This window comes from Suncus etruscus, chromosome 13, assembly GCF_024139225.1.
Source record: "Suncus etruscus isolate mSunEtr1 chromosome 13, mSunEtr1.pri.cur, whole genome shotgun sequence".
Classification (NCBI taxonomy): Eukaryota; Metazoa; Chordata; class Mammalia; order Eulipotyphla; family Soricidae; genus Suncus; species Suncus etruscus.
Window position 1 is genome coordinate 18,509,786 of NC_064860.1, and position 20,867 is coordinate 18,530,652.

General features: G+C 38.6%; 1 protein-coding gene across 1 annotated transcript in view; it reads left to right on the forward strand.

The window, feature by feature from the left end:
- Nucleotides 1-11,041: 11,041 nt before the first annotated feature.
- Nucleotides 11,042-20,867, forward strand: part of LOC126025741 (ceruloplasmin-like) — a 61,317-nt gene continuing 51,491 nt past the window's right edge. The window contains exon 1 of the mRNA XM_049785522.1: nt 11,042-11,427. Within this exon, the coding sequence (XP_049641479.1) occupies nt 11,282-11,427 (146 nt within the window). The 5' untranslated portion in view covers nt 11,042-11,281. The remainder of the gene's footprint in view (nt 11,428-20,867) is intronic.

Genomic DNA, 20,867 nt, shown 5'->3' on the forward strand with positions numbered 1-20,867 from the left:
CATACTGAAGGAGTGAGAGAAGCTTAGTATGAACTGTTTTTTGAAACCTCTCTGAAAACAAATAAAAAATAAAAATATTTATAATATATAAAATAAATAATATTTATAAAAATATAAAATAAAAGTAAAACTTACTGGTCAAATTTTAATTTTTACCTAGTGGAAGACTATGTAGCTGACTAATATAATTATAGTATGATTATTCTTATTTTTTCATGATTCACATTCATCCTTAATCAAATAAACCTTACTCTCTGAGAAATTAATCTGCACGTGTAGCATTATTTGTTTGGGAAACTAAATTTTTCCTTCCAAATATAAAGCCAAGCTTGGCAGCATCTATACATCTACTGCCCATATGAGATAGAAGGAGTAGATTTGCAATTGTATAAGTAAATTGAACTAATTAGAAGTAATGTAATTTTTGGATGTTTGATGTATAATAAATGGCAAAAGTAATGGGTGTTCTATTAAGGATGTTCTTAAGACTTACAGGGGCCAGCAAGATAGTAGAAAGAGTAAAGCACTTGCCTTACATTCTTCTGGTCTATTCCTTGCACTACATATGATACCCTGAGCACCATCATGAGTGATCTCTGAGCAGTGAACCAGGATTAAACTCTAGTATGGCTCAAAAAACTCAAAAAAGAGAAAAAATACTTACATAGATCTCCTAATTTTTCTCTTGAAGCTCTGCAACTATTTGAGTTTAGTATTCCAATGGAACATCATCATGAAACCTCTGCAGCATAAATATTTCTCCCTGATAAAAATCTTAAGAAATTCATAAACAAAAAAATATCAAAGAATGAAAAAGTCTCTAAATGGCTGGCTAAGAACTTTCTGTAATAATGTCATGAGAAAGTTAGCTTCAAATAAATATTTTCTTGGTAAACTTTTTTGTGAGAAGTTTATGCCCTTCAGTCTAACCTAGGCAATACTAAACTCTCCTTTGCTCATCCTGGCTGTCCCCAAAGAGACCCCCATAAAGGCTGGAGCAATGCTGGTCACCATTTCTACCTCTGAAACTGATCTTCATGGCCCCAAGTTACCAAGTATAATAGGCATGCCTTGTTATCGAATGGTACTGATTGTTACAAAATCTATCTCTGAGTAACCTTTGTGTCATTTCGAAGTCCTCTTTAAAAATTACTACTCTTGTCACACAAAGCAAGCAATCAAAAACAGTGTTACTCTAGTATGTTAAAGCTACTAGCTAAAATACTAAATAGAATACCAAAATACTGGACTTTAGTACTGCTTTAGAGAACTAAAGCATGACTCTAGCACAGATGTAAAAGGCAAAATACTTTAGAGGGCCAAGGAGAAAAATGTTTCCAGAAAGTAGACAGTCCACCCTGGAAGTTCTATGGATCCAATCTTTTATTAAGTTATTATTACTGTTGTTGTTGTTGCTGCTGCTACTGCTGCTGTAAAAAGAATTCTAGTTTGCTCCAAGGACCTCCTGAGCTCATGCATTGCATTATGGGAACTCAAAGTCCATCCCTAGCACCACTTGATCTGGAGGTCCCCAAAATAACCATTTTAAAGCATAGTGGTCTGCTCTCATTGTTAATCATAAGCTTTGGTTTCAACTTCTCTTAAGCAGAGCTGGAGTGACAGCACAGTGGGTAGAGCTCTTGCCTTGCAGGAGGCCAACCTGAATTCAATGTCTTGAACCCCAAATGAACTCTGGGGCCTGCCAGGGGTGATTCCTGAGTTGCAGAGCCAGAAGTAATCCCTGAGAACTGCCAAGTGTGACCTAAAAGCAATCAATTGCTCTCAAAATAGTGAAAGAACAGGCATGAAGAAATAATTAAAATTTTATGTCAACAATGGTAATGCCTTCCGATAAAATTGTAGTTGTCAACACGGTACAGTTGTTTTTTTTTTGTTTTGTTTTGTTTTGTTTTAGTAGATTAAAGTTTGAGCTCTTGCTTGCCCTACAATGATCCTCTCAGCCAGAGAGGGTTGATCAGGACCTTGACCGGATCCTGGGCAGCTGACCAATTGAGGTAAAAAAAGTTTCAACTATGTCCAGTTAGCGAACTCCACATTAAAGTTCAGTCCATGGTCACACTTGCCTGCAAAACCCCAGAGTTGTGTAATTTTCTGTGGGGAAAAAAATTCCCCTTGTGGACACAGCCAAAATGACCTGTTATTTGATATTTGCAGCCTCCCCCTACCTAACAACCTAGGACAGGCCTCAAGAACCCATCATAAACAATAATCCTGCTGTCCAAGCAGATATTCAGAGCCAGTTTATGGCTTAGACTTTCCTTTCTTATCCATAAGAAATGACCAAAGGGTCTTCTCAGGACCAGTGGGAAAGAGTGTCAATCTTCCTGTCAGAAAGAAAAGTTAAAGAGATTTCTCTAATAAAGGATACTTGCTATATGTTTTTCCATCACCAAGCCCCATGTTTCCACTGCAGAAAACAGTTTCCCTTGTCTAGAAATCTTTAGCATAACCAGAAAAAAAAAAAAAAAGGTGGGGGGGAACTGTTAGAACTCTGATCAGATTAACTTCACAATTCTTTAAAAGCAAATACCAAAGTAGCCCTTGAGCTTCTGGAGTATAAACCTTTCTGGAGGAAAAAAAGTCTGCATGATATCGTGTGACTCCTGATACTCAGACTGTGGTCACATTGACCCCATCTCTCCTGGATGCAGAAATTCTCCATAGCAATATTAGTCAGGGTCCACTTCAGGGCTTTTCCTTTCTTTTTTTAATTTGAGGCACCGTGATTTACAATAGTATTCCTGACAAGGTTTGATATATATCCAATGTCCCAGTACCGACCCTCCACCAGCGTATCTTCCCCACCTCAACCTACCTCCCCCACCATGATATAGGTCAGTTCCAAAGATTCGCTTTAAACTCCCCAGTCATTCCATGGTCCAAGTACCCCTCTGGCATCAATAGAGAGAATGAGGGAAAAGTCCAGGTCCAGCTTGGGAAACTGGTTGGCTCACAGAGTGGCTTTCCTCCAACTCGAACAAAAGCGCCCTCTAGGGAAGAATGAAGCACTGAAAGATTGTGGACAACAGGGCAGGGACAGGTATGAGGGGGAGATGGAGCCCTGTTGCTGTTGCTTTTTAATGCTTTTTTATTTAATTAAAGAACTGCTAGAAATAGAGTCATTTTAAAAGGAACAACATCACGCAAATAAAACCTTGGCCAGTGGCATGTGGCAAATATCTTGGCCCTGTGGATCTAAGGGCCCAATCAATACACAATCAGTCCACACCATAGGCCTAATGACTTCATATACTGTATCGGACGGTTAAAATACTTGCTAGCTGGTGAGAAATCCTCCTCCTCTATGAATTTCACTTAATCTAAGCAATTCAATTTAGGTTGGCCCTCTGAGGGGAAAATGTTACAGATGAGAAAATAGACAGGGATGGAGGTAAATATCTTGTCTACAATCACAAAGTCCCACAATTCTTTAACTTCTTCTGTTCTTTGTCCCGACATCCGTATAAACTTTTCTTGATTTCTTTTTCTTTATTGGCCTTTTGCTAAAAATGCCTTCCCCACTCAATAACTCTCCAAAGTAGAATGGAAGTTGATGGGGGTAGAATTTGTACATGAATAATCACTGTGAATAGATTATTACTTAGACCAATGCCTGGGATTCACTGAAATAATACCTATTAAATTTACTAGTTATACAAATATCAGGTTGCTTTATCCTGACCTAACTTTTCAGTGTTACTTATCTAAGGTAATAATGTATTCTAGAGAAAACATTTATTAGTACAAATGTATATTTAGATCAAGTTTCTTTTCTTTTCTCACTTTTCACTCAGGGGTTACTCCTGGCTTTGTGCTCAGAAATCGCTCCTGGAACGTTCGGGGGGAACTATATGGGATGCCGGGATTTGAACCACTGACCTTAGTTATGAAAGGCAAACGCCTTACCTCCGTGCTATCTCTCCGGCCCCTTCTTTTCTAAGTAATAGTATAACATGAATAAAAACTGGAAATTTTATTTTTCTAATTACACTTTTATTGAAATAAGTGAATTATAATATTACATGTTTCTGATGAGCATCATTAAACATTAAATTGTATAGAAATGTGAATTGGTCCAGGCCATACAAACACAAGATGGAGGTTTCTCACAACATTAACAATAAAGCTGCCACATGGTCCAACAATTTTACTCCAGATATCTATCCCAAGAGCACGAAATCACTCATTCAAAAAGATATATGACCACCTACATTCATTGAGTTGTTTTTGCAGTAGCCAAGATCTTGAAACAACCAAATGCCCAACAATAGATGAGTAACTATAGAAATTGTGGTAAATAGACCCAAAAAATATGGGGCCAGAGCAAAGTACACTAGATAAGGCACATGCCCCCACTGGTTTGTTTCCCTGAATCCCATACAGTCCCCCAAACCCACCAGGAGTAATTCCTGAGCACAGAGCTATAAAAAATTATGAAATAAGGATTGCACTTAGCTATAAGAAATTATGAAATATTATATAATAATACCCATGCTGACAGTTTCCTTTCAGGAATCTGGATGCACAAGACGTGGTAGATAACAATACATGGGGTAGACTCCTTTTATTGTGCTTATTATTGCTTACTGCTCCAGCTGTGAAAATTGAATTTATCCTAAAATGCTCCACGTACGATCTAAGTCCAAAAGCTTTATTTAGCAAATTATACCCCCTCCATTGTTGAAGTGCCTAGAAATGGGAAAATACCTTCCCCCATTTTTTAATGCACTCTGACATATCCCATAAGGGTTAGCCCTCCAATTACAACCTATGAATAGATCTCCAATGTCTCTCTTTAAGTGGGTGTGAGTTTGTATGTGATGGACTCTTCTATGTTTGTCTAATCTGTATTGTACATAAGCCCTACCTAGATTGTATATAGTCCCGGTTATATATTATCCCTCCTTCTCTCCACCTCCTATTCACCACCTCACAAATCCTCTTTTATCCTCTCATCTCCTCAACCCTAATCTGTTATCTCTCCATATTTAACCTTCTTTACCCTCAGTTTGTAACTCCTCAGGAACAGGGACCATACCCCGGCCTCAGCAATCTGCCACCTGGCTCCCAAAACAAAAGAACACCCTCTCAGCCCCCACCCCCCATCTCTTGGCCTGGCAAGAAACTGCAGCCATCACTTCTGCTGACTCATTCTATGTGGCCCTTTTTCGCCCACTTCCCTTTATTGTAAACTGCTTGCTATCGGATTCAGCTCTAGAGGGACCCCTTCCCCCCCAGCTCAAACCTGATCTTGACTGCAGCGAACCATTTCTCAGACTCCACAAAATCATGGTGTGGGCTAAAAATGTGCCCTGGACTTTATCTCCCCATTAGACTATCTCAAAAGACTTAAAAGGAATATCTATATTTTCTTTGTATGTTTCTGTAGATCCATTTCCTTAATAGTTATAATTTTTTAATATTTATTTCCATGTGTAGAAGTAACTTACCCCATTTCTCTTTCCAGCTCTTATTTTTAGGGGGGAGGGAGATCTACTTAGTAGATCTTAGTAGATCTACTTTTCTACTTAGTATCTGATTTTCTACTTAGTAGAAATTCAAGTAGAAAAGTCTTGCTTGGGATACAAGCTCAATTCAAAACCAGGGCATAGAGACTGACTAGCTTGTTATTTTTATTCCCAAATGTACCATATGTTTACTGCACTTATGCAAAACGACAACAAAAAAACGCTGCCACATCTATCTGCCCCCCCTTTTTTGTTTTTATAATTTCCTTTTATTGATTCCTTTTTTATCTTAACTGTTTTTGTTTTATTTTATTGAAACAATTGAGATCTACAGAGTCCTTCATAGTTGAATTTCAGATATACAATGAGTCAGGACCCTTCCCACCACCAGTGTCAACCTCTCTCCAGCAATGGACCCAGAGTCATCCTATACCATCACCGTTTGCCCCCTGGCCTGCCAGTATAACAGATCCATTTAAGTTTAGGTTGTTAACGTTTAGGTCCCTCGATTTTATTATCATTGACTTTGTCTTAGCTATTTAGTTCTGTCTTTATTTCCCTGCTAATAAATCTGAGACCACTTGCCTCCTGGCCCCCAATCTTTCTTTATTCCTTTCCTCTTAGTTTTATAGAAAAATGAGAGAATATGTGTTAAAATAAAGTGATCTGTGTTCCAAGGTTCTGTGGAAAGGGCAGGATGCCCAATTTAAAAGATAAGAAATAAGATAATAAAAATAAAAAAAGGTTTATGTGGCAGGTTTTTTTTTTTGCATAGGTACAGCAAAATATGGGAAAATAGAAGGAAAAACCTTTATGAAGTGTGCCAGTGTCTGTTGTGTGAGACCACACATCACAAAGATGAAGAGCAATCAGTGCTGGTGGGAATGTGAGAGAAAGGAACTCTCATTCATTGCTGGTGGGAATGCCATCTAGTCCAGCCTTTATCAAAAACAATATGGAGATTCCTCAAAAAACTGGAAATTGTACTCTTATATGATCCAGCTATACCACTCCTAGGAATATACCCTAGAACACAAAAATACAATTAAAAAATCCCTTCCTCACACCTCTATTCATTGCAGCACTATTTACAATAGCCAACAATCAAGATGCCCTTCAACAGATGAACGGCTAAAGAAACGGTGGTACATATACACAATGGAATATTATGCAGCTATCAGAAGAAATGAAACCATGAAATTTTTCTATACATGGATGGACATAGAATCTACTATGCTAAGTGAAATAAGTCAGAGGGAGATAGATAGACACAGAATAGTCTCACTCATCTATGAATTTTAAGACAAATTAAGGACATTATTATAATAATCCCCAGCGACAATAGAGATGAGGGCCGGAAGGACCAGCTCATGATATAAAGCTCAGGGCCTGAGAGATAGCATGGAGGTAGGGAGTTTGCCTTGCATGCAGAAAGACGGTGGTTTGAATCCCGGCTTCCCATATGGTCCCCCGAGCCTGCCAGGAGTGATTTCTGAGCATAGAGCCAGGAGTAACCCCTGGTAAGCCAGGTGTGGCCCATAAAATCCCTCCTCAAAAAAAAAAAAAAAAAGATATGAAGCTCACCACAAAGAATAGTGGTGCAGTTAGGGAAATAACTACACTAACAACTATTATGACTATAATGAGTAAGAGAAGTAGAATGTCTGTCTCAAATACAGGCAAGGATTGGGAAGTTGGGAGGGGGGCATTGGTGGTAGGAATGCTGCACTGGTGAAGGGAGGTATTCTGATTATGTCTGAAACCCAACTATAATCATGCCTGTAATCATGGTGCTTAAATAAATATTTTATATATATAAAAAAAAAAGAAGGAAAAAGCTTTGGCCTAAAAACATGTAGACCTTACCCATAGAACTTCCTACCATAAGACCAACTACAAACTTCGGGCATACTAAATTGTCTAATCCCAAAGTCTTCCTCTATGATTCCAATAAAAGCTCTTCATAATCACGGTTGTCAGGGTAAGGTTTCTGTAGATAGAGATCCTGGTTTTTGTACAGATCCTATGTCAGAGAGACATGGGACATCTTCTGGTTTCATCTCACCATTAAGTGGCAATGCAGAGAACCCTTTTCCCTGAAAGCAGTTGTTGTTGTTGTTGTTGTTGTTACCAAGTTATCAGGGTGTCATATGAGCCCACTTTAAAGTAAGTCAATGCCAGGGCAGCATTAAGGCCTTCCCTGGTAGAAATCATATTCCTGGTGCTGGTGTAGAAAATTGTGCTGGTTCCATATATGGGATCCAAGGTTCAGAGGTAAATGGCTAATGTCCAATCTTCTGAAGCCTAAGCCAAGGGACTATGACAACAGTTCAGGGTGTAAGGCCCTACGGCAATATAAAAGTTATGTGGTTCTTATCTCTATTAAATAAGAACTTGTTTGTACACATAAAATTTTCCCATTTTAATGTGCCTATGCAATGCCACATGGTACTACTGGTATATATGCACCCTTTTTTTATTTTTTAATTTTTATTGTGACCAAAGTGCATTACAAATCTTTCACTGCATCATTTATGGTACATAGTGACAATGAATGAGGGGCATTCCCACCACCACTGCTGTCCTCCCTCTGCCCCTATTCCCAGTATGCATCACATAGCTCCCTCCTCTACCCCCCAGTATGCTAGTGCAACTGGTCTCCACTTTACAGCTTGTTGTAGATTGAGCATCCATTCCACCATCATTGGAGATAAAAAGGATAAGAAAAAGTGGAGAAAAAAATTTTGGTGACAACTACCAAAAAAAGAAAGGAGGAAAGAAAAATGGAAAAAAAGAAAAAAAATGGACCCAGCAAATAAAAATAAAAATAAATCTCTAAATAATAACCACAAGTGTGAAAAAGAAAAAGTGGAAGAACAAAGAGAAGGAAAATAAAGTCAAAAACTAACAGATCAACACAAAACAAGAAAAAGTATGGGTGCTGGAGTGGTAGGGTTTGGCGTTCTCCCCACTTTTTTTTTTTTTTTTTTTTTTTTTTTGCAGAGGCACAGTAAGCATTGGGGAAGAAAGGGAATTCCCGTGGCCTAAGAGATTCAGGGTTTCTCCATCCTTGAAGCATACCATCATGGGATCAACTATATGCACCATTTTTTATATTTTATTTATATCCTTTAGATAGGGGCTCCCACATTTTTATAGAACCTTAGAACATGAATCATTTTGCTCTGCCTCAAATTTCTATGTCTTCTTACAAATTGAGAAGAGAAAAAAAGTCAATGGTTTCAGGGGCCAAGTGGTCTCAGGTGAATTGTTTGGGAAAAAAATGGTCAGAACTAAATACCCAATCCAAAGTCAACAATAGAATCAAGAAGCCCAAACTATAACAAGCTAAATACAAAATGGAGCCGTTACACTAGTAGACCAAGAGGGGTAATGGTGGAGGTACGAGATGCACGCTGAGAACTAGAGTGGAGAGAGGTCAACGCTGGTGGTGGGAATGACCCTAATTTACTTTCACTACATGCATGAAATACAACTGTGAAAGACTTGCAATTCATAATGGTCTCAATAAAAATTTATAAAAAAAGAAATTATGGAAGTAGATGAGGTTGTGCTAAGTGAAATACGTTAGAAAACTACAAAAAAAAATGGAATGATATTACTCATGGGAGATTTGAAAAAAGAATAAGGAAGCTAACAATGTTCAATAAAAGCAAACACTTCTTAAGACTTACTGGGGACTTGACTTACCAAGTAGGGAAGGAAAGGAAACTGAAAAGGTTCTATGGACAGTTCGAGGATATTGGCACTTTGGTGGTGGATATAGTGCAGTAACATTTTACCCCTAACACATGTAAACATCTGCACTCTTGCAAATCAATGTTACCTCAATGTTTTAAAATAAACTTTAAAAAATCAGCATGTGGGCCCGGAGAAATAGCACAGTGGCGTTTGCCTTGCAAACAGCCGATCCAGGACCAAAGGTGGTTGGTTCGAATCCCGGTGTCCCATATGGTCCCCCGTGCCTGCCAGGAGCTATTTCTGAGCAGACAGCCAGGAGTAACCCCTGAGCACTGCCGGGTGTGGCCCAAAAAAACAAACAAACAAAAAAAATCAGCATGTAAAATGACTACATTAAATTCACCACAAAAATCCTATTTCTACCTTTAGCTACATATGTATCCCTTCTATCTGATTCCCCATCTCTCTCGTTCCCTTATTTTCTATTCTTATTTTCTATTTAGGTTAATGGTCTTATAAGGTTAACTCCTTATAAAGGAGTTCATTTCATTTCATTTAGTTCAACCATTAGTTTTATTTCTCTGCAAACTGCCTAAGAGTGAAATTGCGCAATATTTATCTTTCTTCATCTGGATTACTTCACTAAACACAAGGCTGATGCGACGTTAGTTCAAATGGCAGAATTTCTTCTCTTATCCTTATTTTTATACCTTTGACGAATATTCCATCCCAAGACTACATCTGCTTTATCCATTTTTATCTGATAATAGACATTGCAATATTTCCTGGTCTTTGCTATTGAATATAATGCTACAATGTGGACCAGGGGTCCATCTATCTCTTTAAATTTGCATTTTTATTTTCTTCTGGTAAATACTAAGAAATAGGATGATGCATGTAAAATTTCTGTTTATAATTTCTTGAGAACTGTCCATCTTGTTTCCTATGAGAAAATATACAATATAACAGTATACAATATCATTGAACGTGTGCAAGGATTTCCTTTTGGATTCACCACCTCTCACTTTTTTCAGGTCTGTATAGCTATCCTCACAGATGTGAGGTAATCACACATTGCTGTTTTTGGGTTATTTGGGATGGAGCAAGCTGTGTGCCACATCCTGAGATGCTCAGGGCTTCTTCCTGGGAGTTGACTTTGGGTTGGCTGCATGCAAAGCAAATGCCTTAACTCTATACTGTCTCTTTGGCCCTGCTGCTTTAATTTACATTTTCCCAATAATAAGAGATGGTGAACACCTTTTCATCTACTTGCTGCCTGTCCTATATCTTATTTGACTAAAAGAAAAAAAAAATACTATCTACTTTGTCCTCAAGACAGGGTTTCAATAAAAGAGTTTTCCACACTGATGTTCACATCCAACACCAAAGAAAGAATTAATCAAGCAGGCCAATTAACATATTTCTCTGTACTAAGACTAATGTTTGTCTTTGTCAACAAGTAGAGGTCAGATTTAGATGATCAAAATAGAAATACCAATCAGCTTTACGCTCTGCTGGTTGTCTGCACGCAGCAGTATGAGTCAGATAAACTTTCTGGTAAGTTCAGAGCTTGCAAATGCTATAAATCCTGCCAAATAAAACTGTTTCTTGGGGGATGCTTAATTTGGTGTCTTAAAAATGCAACCAAGTGTCGCTAGACTTCCCAGAAATAGGGAAGCACAGATTTGGATTACTTTTGCATAGTTTTCATCCTGATTTCAAAGTGTGCTGTCTGGAGCGCATCTCACTAAGGCAGATTGCTGGAGAAACAAAGGGAGCTTTGAGAGAAGACTCCCGCCTCTTGGAATTTGCACAATGACTGGAGGAATGCAGAGTTCTGAGGCCTGCAACAATAACTGTTGACGATTTATTGGTAATCACAGAACTCTGGCAGTGAAGGAAGAACTCCTCTCCTAGGTTTACGAGAACTGTACCGAAGTGGAAAATGCTATTTACTTAACAAAATCATTTTGTCTTGTGCAACATTAAATTGTGTCAATCAAGCAAATAAAGGAAGAAAACCTCATTTATAAAATGAACGGCTCTTGGTTTCAGTTCATTGCTTCTCCGGCTCCAAGAGGAGGAAAACAATGAAGATTTTGTTGCTTGCTGTTTTTCTACTTTTACATAGTCCCTCCACCAGGGCAAGAACAAAACATTATTACCTTGCAATTATTGAAGACATTTGGACCTATGCCTCGAACTCTTTGGAGAAGAAACTAATTGCAGTTGACACGTGAGTCTCTATTTCTATTGTTTATAGTGGAGTTTTATCAATCCCAGCTTAAAAAAGTGAGAGAAAAATGTTTCTTTAATTTGCTATGTGCAGAAATGTCAGAGTGTGGAGTTAAAACTCAAGAAACTTAAATAGATCTTTTTTAAGTCCTGTTTTGAGGTCTGGGAAACTTTTTAGAGAGACTTTGTCACGCTTCCTCCTGGATCCTGGGAATTTAGGTGGGGAGTGGGGTTAGTTTTAAACTGTCCTCTGGTGCTTCTGCTTCTCCAACAAGTTTGTGTCTTTTTGTCTGATGACACACTCTCTAAAGAATGCAAATGCAAAGTGTTACTTTTATAGTAGCATCGACTGAGTCCGCAGTAAGGATCCATTTTGTTAGCTTTCAGCATCTCCTTAAAATCAGATACAATTCAACAAAGTGGACCATGCTTGTTGAGTGACTGGCTGGCAAGTTAAACTCAGAGCTCTGAGCCTCTATGTTGTCATCTGGAAAATGGGCACAATAAGCATACAGATGGAAGGTGTTTGACTGGTGGATATATAGACATGCATGTATGCTCAGCTTAGTGCAGAGCTTGGCACTTCATACAAGTGCAAGAAATGTGAGCTTGTTTTGCTGAACCACCAGCAGAACCCATGTGATGTGAATGTTATTTTGTTCAATGGAAATCCCCTTGAAGTCAGGCAATAGTTTGCCAGACAGAGAAACAAGAGGATCAAAAAGATGTAGGAAGTCTCTGCAATGGAACTTTGTCTATACAAAGTTCATCATGTTTAAAAATGCTACTTAAACATTTGATATCTGATAGAAATCTGGCACTTGAAAACCAATATTCAAGGGCCAGGGAGATAGTTCAGAAATTGGGGGTGTATGAATTGTATGCACCATTCAATCTCTGGCTTTGTATGGTCCCCAGAACTATACCAACTACACCAACTTGGAGATGTCTGTGCTCCACCATCTCCAGACATTGAACCATCTGTCCCGGTAGGCAGAGTATTGACAGAAATGAACCCCTGAACTCACTGAGCACTGCTGGGGAGGCCTCCCAAAATCAATCAATCAATCAATTACCCACCATGCTGGAAAATTGAAAAATACATTGAATGCATTGAAAAATGTTTTCTTAAAAACTTTGGAGAGATCTTTGAGCACTGGTTAGTGGGTTCTTCTGTCTCTAAGCTCAAAGGTCACACCTGGCCTTGGGACATCCTAGGTAGTATTGAGGATTGCCTTAAACCCAGTTCTAGCTCTCTGTCCCCACAAATTTATTTATAAAATTTTATTTCAGGCATCTTGGTTTACAAAACTTTTATTAATAATTTTACACATGAAACTTTCCAGCACCACACCCTCCACTTCAATGTTTGCTTCCCTCTGCCTTTGTCCCCCATCCGTTCCCTCTGACAAGCTTCTGCATTTAAACCAGTTTTCAGTTTCTCTTGCCTTTGGGCATTTGATTGTTTCTATCCTACATATGGCAGTGATCTTCTACCTGGCCCTTTTCTTCTGACTAACTTCATTCAGTATGATACTCTCCAGATCCAACCATGTAGCACAATTGCATAATTTCATGTTTTCTTACAGCCTAGTAGTATCACAATTTATTCCCAAGTTTCTCATCCGGTTATCTATTTTAGACATTTTGATTTCTTCCAAATGTTGGTTATTATGTACAGTGATGGGATAAATATGGGAGTGCAACTGTCCTTTGTAAGTTGAGTTCTGGGGCCTTTTGAATAGATATCAAGAAGTGGATTTGCTGGAACAAATGAAAGTTCAATTTCTACCTTTTAGAGATGTGTAAATTGTTTGCTCATATTGAACTAGTTGCTGGACTAGACAACATTCTCACCAGCAGTGAATGAGGGATTCTTTTCCCCACATCCACTCTAACTAACTCTTATTTTTGTTATTTGTATTGTGTACTAGACTCACTGTTGTGAGAGGATATCTCATTGTTGTTTTGATTTGCATTCGTATAATGATAGATGATGCAGAACAATTTTTCATAAATCTTTTGGCCATCTGTATGTCTTTTCTGAGGTTTCTGTTCATCTCTACACTCCGGCTTTTGATAGCTTTGTTTATTTCTTGTAATATTTCATTAGTTCTTTATATATCTTGGTTATCAACCCTTTTCAGATGAATGGTGAGTAAACAATTCTCTTAATAAATTCAACTTAATGGTAATAAATCAAATAAATTGATGACAATCAGTATTTAAAACTATATCTAAATAGCTTTAGATCTAATAGTACAGTGGCTAAGGCATTTGTCTTCATGCAGTAACCCTGGTCCAATTCCCAGTGTCATATATGGTCCTCTGAGCACAGAGCCTGAAATTGAGCTTAATTACAAGCAGGTATGGCTTCCCAAAACAAAAAGAATAACTAAAAATAGATCAACCCATGAGCCAAATTTCATAACCACTCACTGTAATATTCGCATTGATTTTATGTATGTTTGAAATTTTGGACAGTAAAATGCATAGCTAATAACATTATCTACTTAAAAACATACTATATCAAATTGATGAAATATTTTATATTTATATAATGATGTCTCATTGTTAATGCAGTAAGGAATGTTACTAACCTCAGGAAAACTAATTAAAGATACTGGGGAGATGGTTCAAAAGGCTAGAGTGCAAGCTTTTCCTGCTGGAGGTCCCATGTTTGACCCTTAGCACCATATGTTCCCTGTACATGCTAGTACTGCCAGGTTTAGCCTGTGTGCCTCTGCCACTTGGCCTGAGCAGCACCTTATCTGTGGTCTCAGCATCTACCCCATGATATAATGAAATAGAAATTGTTGAGGTTATAGGGTGAGTGAAACTGAAAGTCTTGGTAAAACAGAGCATTGAAGCAGAAAAACCTGAGTCTAGGGGCTAGATGGAAGGGACCCCTAAACACTGTTTGGGGGACATGGGAAGAACCCCCAGTGATTCTCACACCCTAGATCAGGTCTTCAATCTGAATGTCTTAGAATATGGTGCCATTGAGGCCCTGCATTGTTGGAGGTTATATGATCCATCCCTGCTATGTTGGAGCCTCCAGGGCCCCACTTGGCTGTGCTCAGAGGACCATGTCATGCCAGAGATCAGAGAGAGGTCAGCAGGCTACAATGCATAAACCCTAACCCTTAAATCCTTAAACCCATAAACCTTAAACCTTAATCTCTCCAGTCCCACAACAGGGGGTTTTTCGTGAGGAAATTAAGGTCTATTTTTCTTATATTAATATCAATGGCATTTCTTTCTAATTGTTTGAGTTAAGTATTTACTTATACTCAGAAGTGACATTTACTTAGATCAGTATCTTATCTGTCACTTTAACAAACAATAGACAGTTTATAAAATGTGGCCCCTCAACCAAGTGAACAAATGTGTCTGTATGTAAAAAGCCCTGGGTTTAATTGCTGGCCCTACAAAAATAAATAATATTAAAAACAAGGTTTTGCTCCTGTCATTTATATTTGCATAAGAAAAAGTAAGAGAAACATCCTATAAGAACAACTTGCAAACTCAACAGTGTTCCAGGCCTACTCAGGCAGGATTTGGACTTTATTAGCAGGATCATAACTACAAATAATATTTCTTAGATTTGTTTTTTCTTGTTAAACTCTAGGAAGCTAGAAGTAAAGATTAAATTCTATTTCAATTATTTCAGTGACAGTTGTGGTGCTTAGGGGTTATTCCTGCCAGTGCTCAGAGGATCATAGGCAGTTGTAGTTCAACAGGTCAGTTACATGCAAAGCAAGTCCCTTAACCCTGGTTCTAGGATAGAAAAAGCTTCCAATGAAAAAATAACCACCACAAATCCTTTATCCATGGATGATATAGAAATATGATATTATTTGATGGGATTAGATGGTTTTTTTTTCTTGTAAAGTTCTGTCAGTGCCCTGTATATTTTGGATATTAGCCCCTTATCTGATGGGTGTTGGATGAATAGTTTCTCCCACTCGGTGGGTGGCTCTTGTATCCTGGGCACTATTTCTTTTGAGGTGCAGAAGTGTCTCAGCTTAATGTATTCCCATCTGTTGATCTCTGCTTTCACTTGTTTGAAAAGAAGAAATGAACAGACGCTTTGATAAAAAAAAGAAATACAAATGGCCAAAAGGCAAATGAAAAAATACTCCTCGTCACTAATCATCAGGGAGATGCAAATCAAAACAACGATGAGATACCATCTCACACCACAGAGATTGGCATACTTCACAAAGAATGAGAACAATCAGTGCTGGTGGGGATGTGGAGAGAAAGGAACTCTTATCCACTGCTGGTGGGAATGCCGTCTAGTCCAACCTCTATGGAAAGCGATATAGAGATTCCTCCAAAATCTGGAAATTGAGCTCCCATTCGACCCAGCTATTCCACTCCTAGGGATATACCCTAAGAACACAAGAATACAATACAAAAACCCCTCCCTCACACCTATATTTATTGCAGCACTATTCACAATAGTCAGGCTCTGGAAACAACCAAGATGCCCTTCAACAGACAAATGGCTAAAAAAAAACGGTGGTACATATATACAATGAAATATTATGCAGCCGTCAGGAGAGATGAAGTCATGAAATTTTCCTATATGGATGTACATGGAATCTATCATGCTGAGTGAAATAAGTCAGAGGGAGAGAGAGAGATGCAGAATAGTCTCACTCATCTATGGGTTTTAAGAAAAATAAAAGTCATTTTTGCAACAATCCTCAGAGACAATGAGAAGAGGGCTGGAACTTCCAGCTCACTTCATGAAGCTCACCACAAAGAGTGGTGAGTGAAGTTATAGAAATAACTACACAGAGAACTACCATAATCAAGTGAATGAATGAGGGAACTGGAAAGCCTGTCTGGAGTACAGGTGGGGGTGGGGTGGGATGGAGGGAGATTTGGGACATTGGTGGTGGGAAAGTTGCACTGGTGAAGGGCTGTTCTTTACATGACTGAAACCTAATCACAATCATATATGTAATCAAGATGTTTAAATAAAGGAAAACAAAATATAAAAAAAGAAAATAAAATTTAACATTAAAAAAAGAAATATGATATTAGCATTAATATAGGGGCCAGCGAGGTGGCACTAGAGGTAAGGTGTCTGCCTTGCAAGCGCTAGCCAAGGAAGGACCGCGGTTCGATCCCCCAGTGTCCCGTATGGTCCCCCCAAGCCAGGGGCAATTTCTGAATGCTTAGCCAGGAGTAACCCCTGAGCATCAAACGGGTGTGGCCCGATAAACCAAAAAAAATACGATACAGTCACTGATTTAATATACAATTTATATAAATATTGTGCCTCAGTTTTAAAGCTCCTTGTAAATATGTGAACTAAATCAGAAATTATATAGTAAGGATATCATTATGAGCAAAAACAATGACCAAAAAGATATAACAGCTTAGGGGCCGGGCGGTGGCGCTGGAGGTAAGGTGCCTGCCTTGCCTGCGCTAGCCTAGGACGGACCGCGGTTCGATCCCCCGGCGTCCCATATGGTCCCCCAAGAAGCCAGGAGCAACTTCTGAGCGAATAGCCAGGAGTAACCCCTGAGCGTCACAGGGTGTGGCCCAAAAACCAAAAAAAAAAAAAAAAAAAAAAGATATAACAGCTTAAATTACAATCTGAGGAACAGAGAGCAAACAATAGCCTACCTTGAATATAGCCCCAAGTTTTATGATGCAGATAGTAAGTGATCATGATTCCCTACAGACTCATCTCCAGAGTTACTAGCATTATCCTAAAAATTGATATTTTTCCCGTATCTCCTGTTTAAGAAAACAGAAAGGCAAGCAAAACATTTTTTAAGGGAAAACTTACACTGAAGGCATTATTCAACCTCTTCTAAAAATGTCTTCACATTTTGTAGACTGCCTTTGTTTAAATTATTTGCTAAAATGGCTGGACAAGTCTCTCAGAATGACTCATCTCCTGAAGCAGTGAGGGGTGGCACAAATATCTGCAGAGTGACATGAATGAAGGAATGATTGAATCATTCTGACACATCACATCTTCCAGGCTCTACAATTTACTGTCCTGGGTTCTATTTTTCCTGACAATAAATCACAAAGAAGGTAGACAACTAGGACCTATTTTCAGGGTGTGCTAGTGAATCCAAGTCTCTGGTAGGAACTGAAATTGCCTCTAGTTTGTGTCTGGGCAACAGGCTAAGTAAGTCTTTGCCAACCCATTAGTTTGGGACTGTTTGCTTTGAGATTCCTACACAGAGTAAACAGAATTTCTGAATAACTCCCAGAAATAAATGTCACTGCAGAATTTAGGAACAATCCCAGTGGTACCGCTGACTTTTGAATGAAAAGATCGGGTGGATCACATCTAAAGAAGGTTATACTGATGAAAGGTGTAATTTTTTATGACTGAAACCCAACTATAAACATGTTTGTAATCATGGTGCTTAAATAAATATATTAATAAAATAAAGAATAAAATATGTAATAAAAATAAAGAAGAGACTTCTTTAGAACAATATTTCTTAACCAGGACCATGAATATATTCCAAAAGAACCATGGACTAAAAACACATAAATGAGGGACCTTGACAGAAGACTAGGGGGCCAACTTAGGTTGGGTGTGGGAGTGGGGGATGTTGTACAGAAAGGAAACAATGTCTGAAGGGAGCCATTAAGGGCAAAAGGTTGAGAAATACTATTCCCATAGAAAAAGAAAATTAGTGAGATTCTGAGAGATGTGAAGGAAATTCAGCTAACCCAAACAGAAGGGACAATGTGAGAAGAATTAAGTATGGGAGAGGTGCTCAGAAAACCGTAAGAAAATGAATTTTCAACTGCACTGTCTCAATGAACTGAGTTCTGTTGCTAACTTGAATGTAGTTGGAAGATCCCCCAGAGTTTTTGGGCTAGTACTCATGCCATCCAACACCATTATGTTATGGTGGAGCCCGGCCCATAGAACTATAAAATGACACATGGTTTGTTTTCAGCATCTAAGTACTCATTAGTTCTGCAGCAATAAAACACATATACAAAATTACCACTCTCCACGAATAAAGCCCAGAAGTCACACCTTTTCGCATGTAACACCCACATTTTAAGAGGCATGTCTAGATTTCTCACTTGACAGGATTTTGAGGGAATAGCATTAAGATCACCTTAGTAAGGCTATATTAAAACAGTTCTTTGTTTAATCTCCTGCCATTAACATTTTGCTTCTGGATCTGAATCTACCAGAAATGATAGGAACTGACTCTAGGATTAGAGTGATGGGGAAAGGATAAAGAGAGAAATGTGACTCCTCAGAAGGAAACATATCTATTATATGGAGAAAAAAAAAAAAAGCATGTTACAGTGATCAACAGGAAAAATTTCAACAAACGTGAATTGTTTGGTGGGTTCAGAGAAGAGCTCTAATAGAGTCTTCTCATGGAATTTGTGACTGACAGCTTCCTTGAAATTCCAGGAACTGACTTGTTCACCTCATTCTGCTCTTGACATTAAATATGCATTGCCCAATAACCCTTTAGTGCTAGTTTAAAGACAGACATGAACAGTCTTCCCTGGAACCTGTAAGAAGGAGTGGTCCAGTTCTATTGGTGAATAGAAGGAGACCCTCTCTGTGCAGAAAACTTTGTGAGCACAGACATGTGCCCCTGTAACACAAAATTTCCATGACTTTCCTCCATGTACAAGGACCCCGTGAAGATGCTCTTAAACTTGGGCCTCACAACACTTTACAAATTTTCTCTTGTTAAACCTTCTAGAATAATAAGCCCAAAATGGAGCAGATTCAAGCTGTAGTTTAGGGAAGGAATTCATACGCTTGTCCTGCTGATTTTCCTTATATTTTGTAAAATTTTATTTCTAATTTATTTTTGGTTTGAAGACTACACACAGCAGTGCTCAGGGATCGCTCCTTGGGTGACTATAAGGGGTGCCAGAAGTAGAGTTTGTGTCAGCCATATGCAAGATAAACACTCTGCTTATTATGCTAGCTCTCTGGCACTTGAATGTCCTTTGAAAAGCATGTTTGTTTCATCTGGGTTTTTTTGTCTTGTTTTGTTTTGTTTTATTCTAACAAAATGGAAACTGCCATAAGCAATTAGAAAATGAATGCAAATAGGAGAGATAATAGCAGGAGTATTGAACCTGCACCTCAAAACACACATACACTCTCACACACATGCATGTCCATTTACACACATACACATCACGTGGGCACAAAAAAAGTCATTCCCTTATTTTTCTAACTTCCTGCTTAGTTCATCTCCTGACAGGGTTGAAGAAGGAACCCCCTCCTCCCCTCATTCATTTCAGTCAGTGAGCAATTAAGAAAATCGTGAGGTTCAGACAATTCTGAGGAATTAGAGATTCTTGGTCTATGGTGGCAGCTCTGAGACACTGGGTATTGAAGGAAGATAATGATTCCAGTGCATCCCTACCAACTTCGCCTCTGGGACACAAAGACTTGGACCAGGCAACAAGGCAACAGACATGGCTATGGACTGGATAGAGAAGCTACCACTTTTCTGCCTCACCTTTTTGAGAAATATGGGGCAATCCCTCCCCACTCTCTGAACTTCTACAACTCAGTCCAGAGCAGTGTCCAAACTCACCTGAGTTTTTTCTTTTTTTTTCTTATTAATTTTTTATTTTTAATTATGAGAACAAAGATGCAAAGAAAGAGGACAAGGTAAAGTTACAGTGGAAGGACAATCACCCATAAACAGAATTCTCAGTAGTCCCATTGCTGATATCTTAACTTTGAACTTTCAGCCAAAGAACATTAAGAAAAATAAAAACAGAACCCATGTATAATTACTTTGCCCCTCAAGTCCCCAGATTGTAGTACATAATATTTCTTACAGCACACAAAGCAATCTAAAGCCATAAACCTTATGTAACTCCTTAAACATTGAAGGCAAAGTACTGTTTTACATTTCCATGCACATGCATATTAGTTTAAGTTAACCATAAAAGTTTAAGTGGGTTGTTTTTCTTAAGGATTAGAGTCAGGGCACGGAGAGATAGCACAGTGGTGTTTGCTTTGCAAGCAGCCGATCCAGGACCAAAGGTGGTTGGTTCGAATCCCAGTGTCCCATATGGTCTCCCGTGCCTGTCAGAAGCTATTTCTGAGCAGACAGCCAGGAGTAACCCCTGAGCACCACCGGGTGTGGCCAAAAAAAAAAAAAAAAAAAAGGATTAGAGTCAAAGGAGCACAGTAAAAATGGTGGTAGGATGACAATTATTGTTTGCATAGGCCCACCAAAATATGAAGGACATGGAAAGGAAAAGCTTTGGCCTAAATACAAATAGAACCTACTCCTGAAGTTTCCTGGCATAAAACCAACTCTAGGCTCCAGGCAAATTAGTTTCTCCAATTCAGGTCATTGTCTGTAGTGCCAATACACTTTTATTTTTCACACAGTTTCTGTTGTTGGTATCATGTTTCTGTATTAAAGATCCTGGAATCTG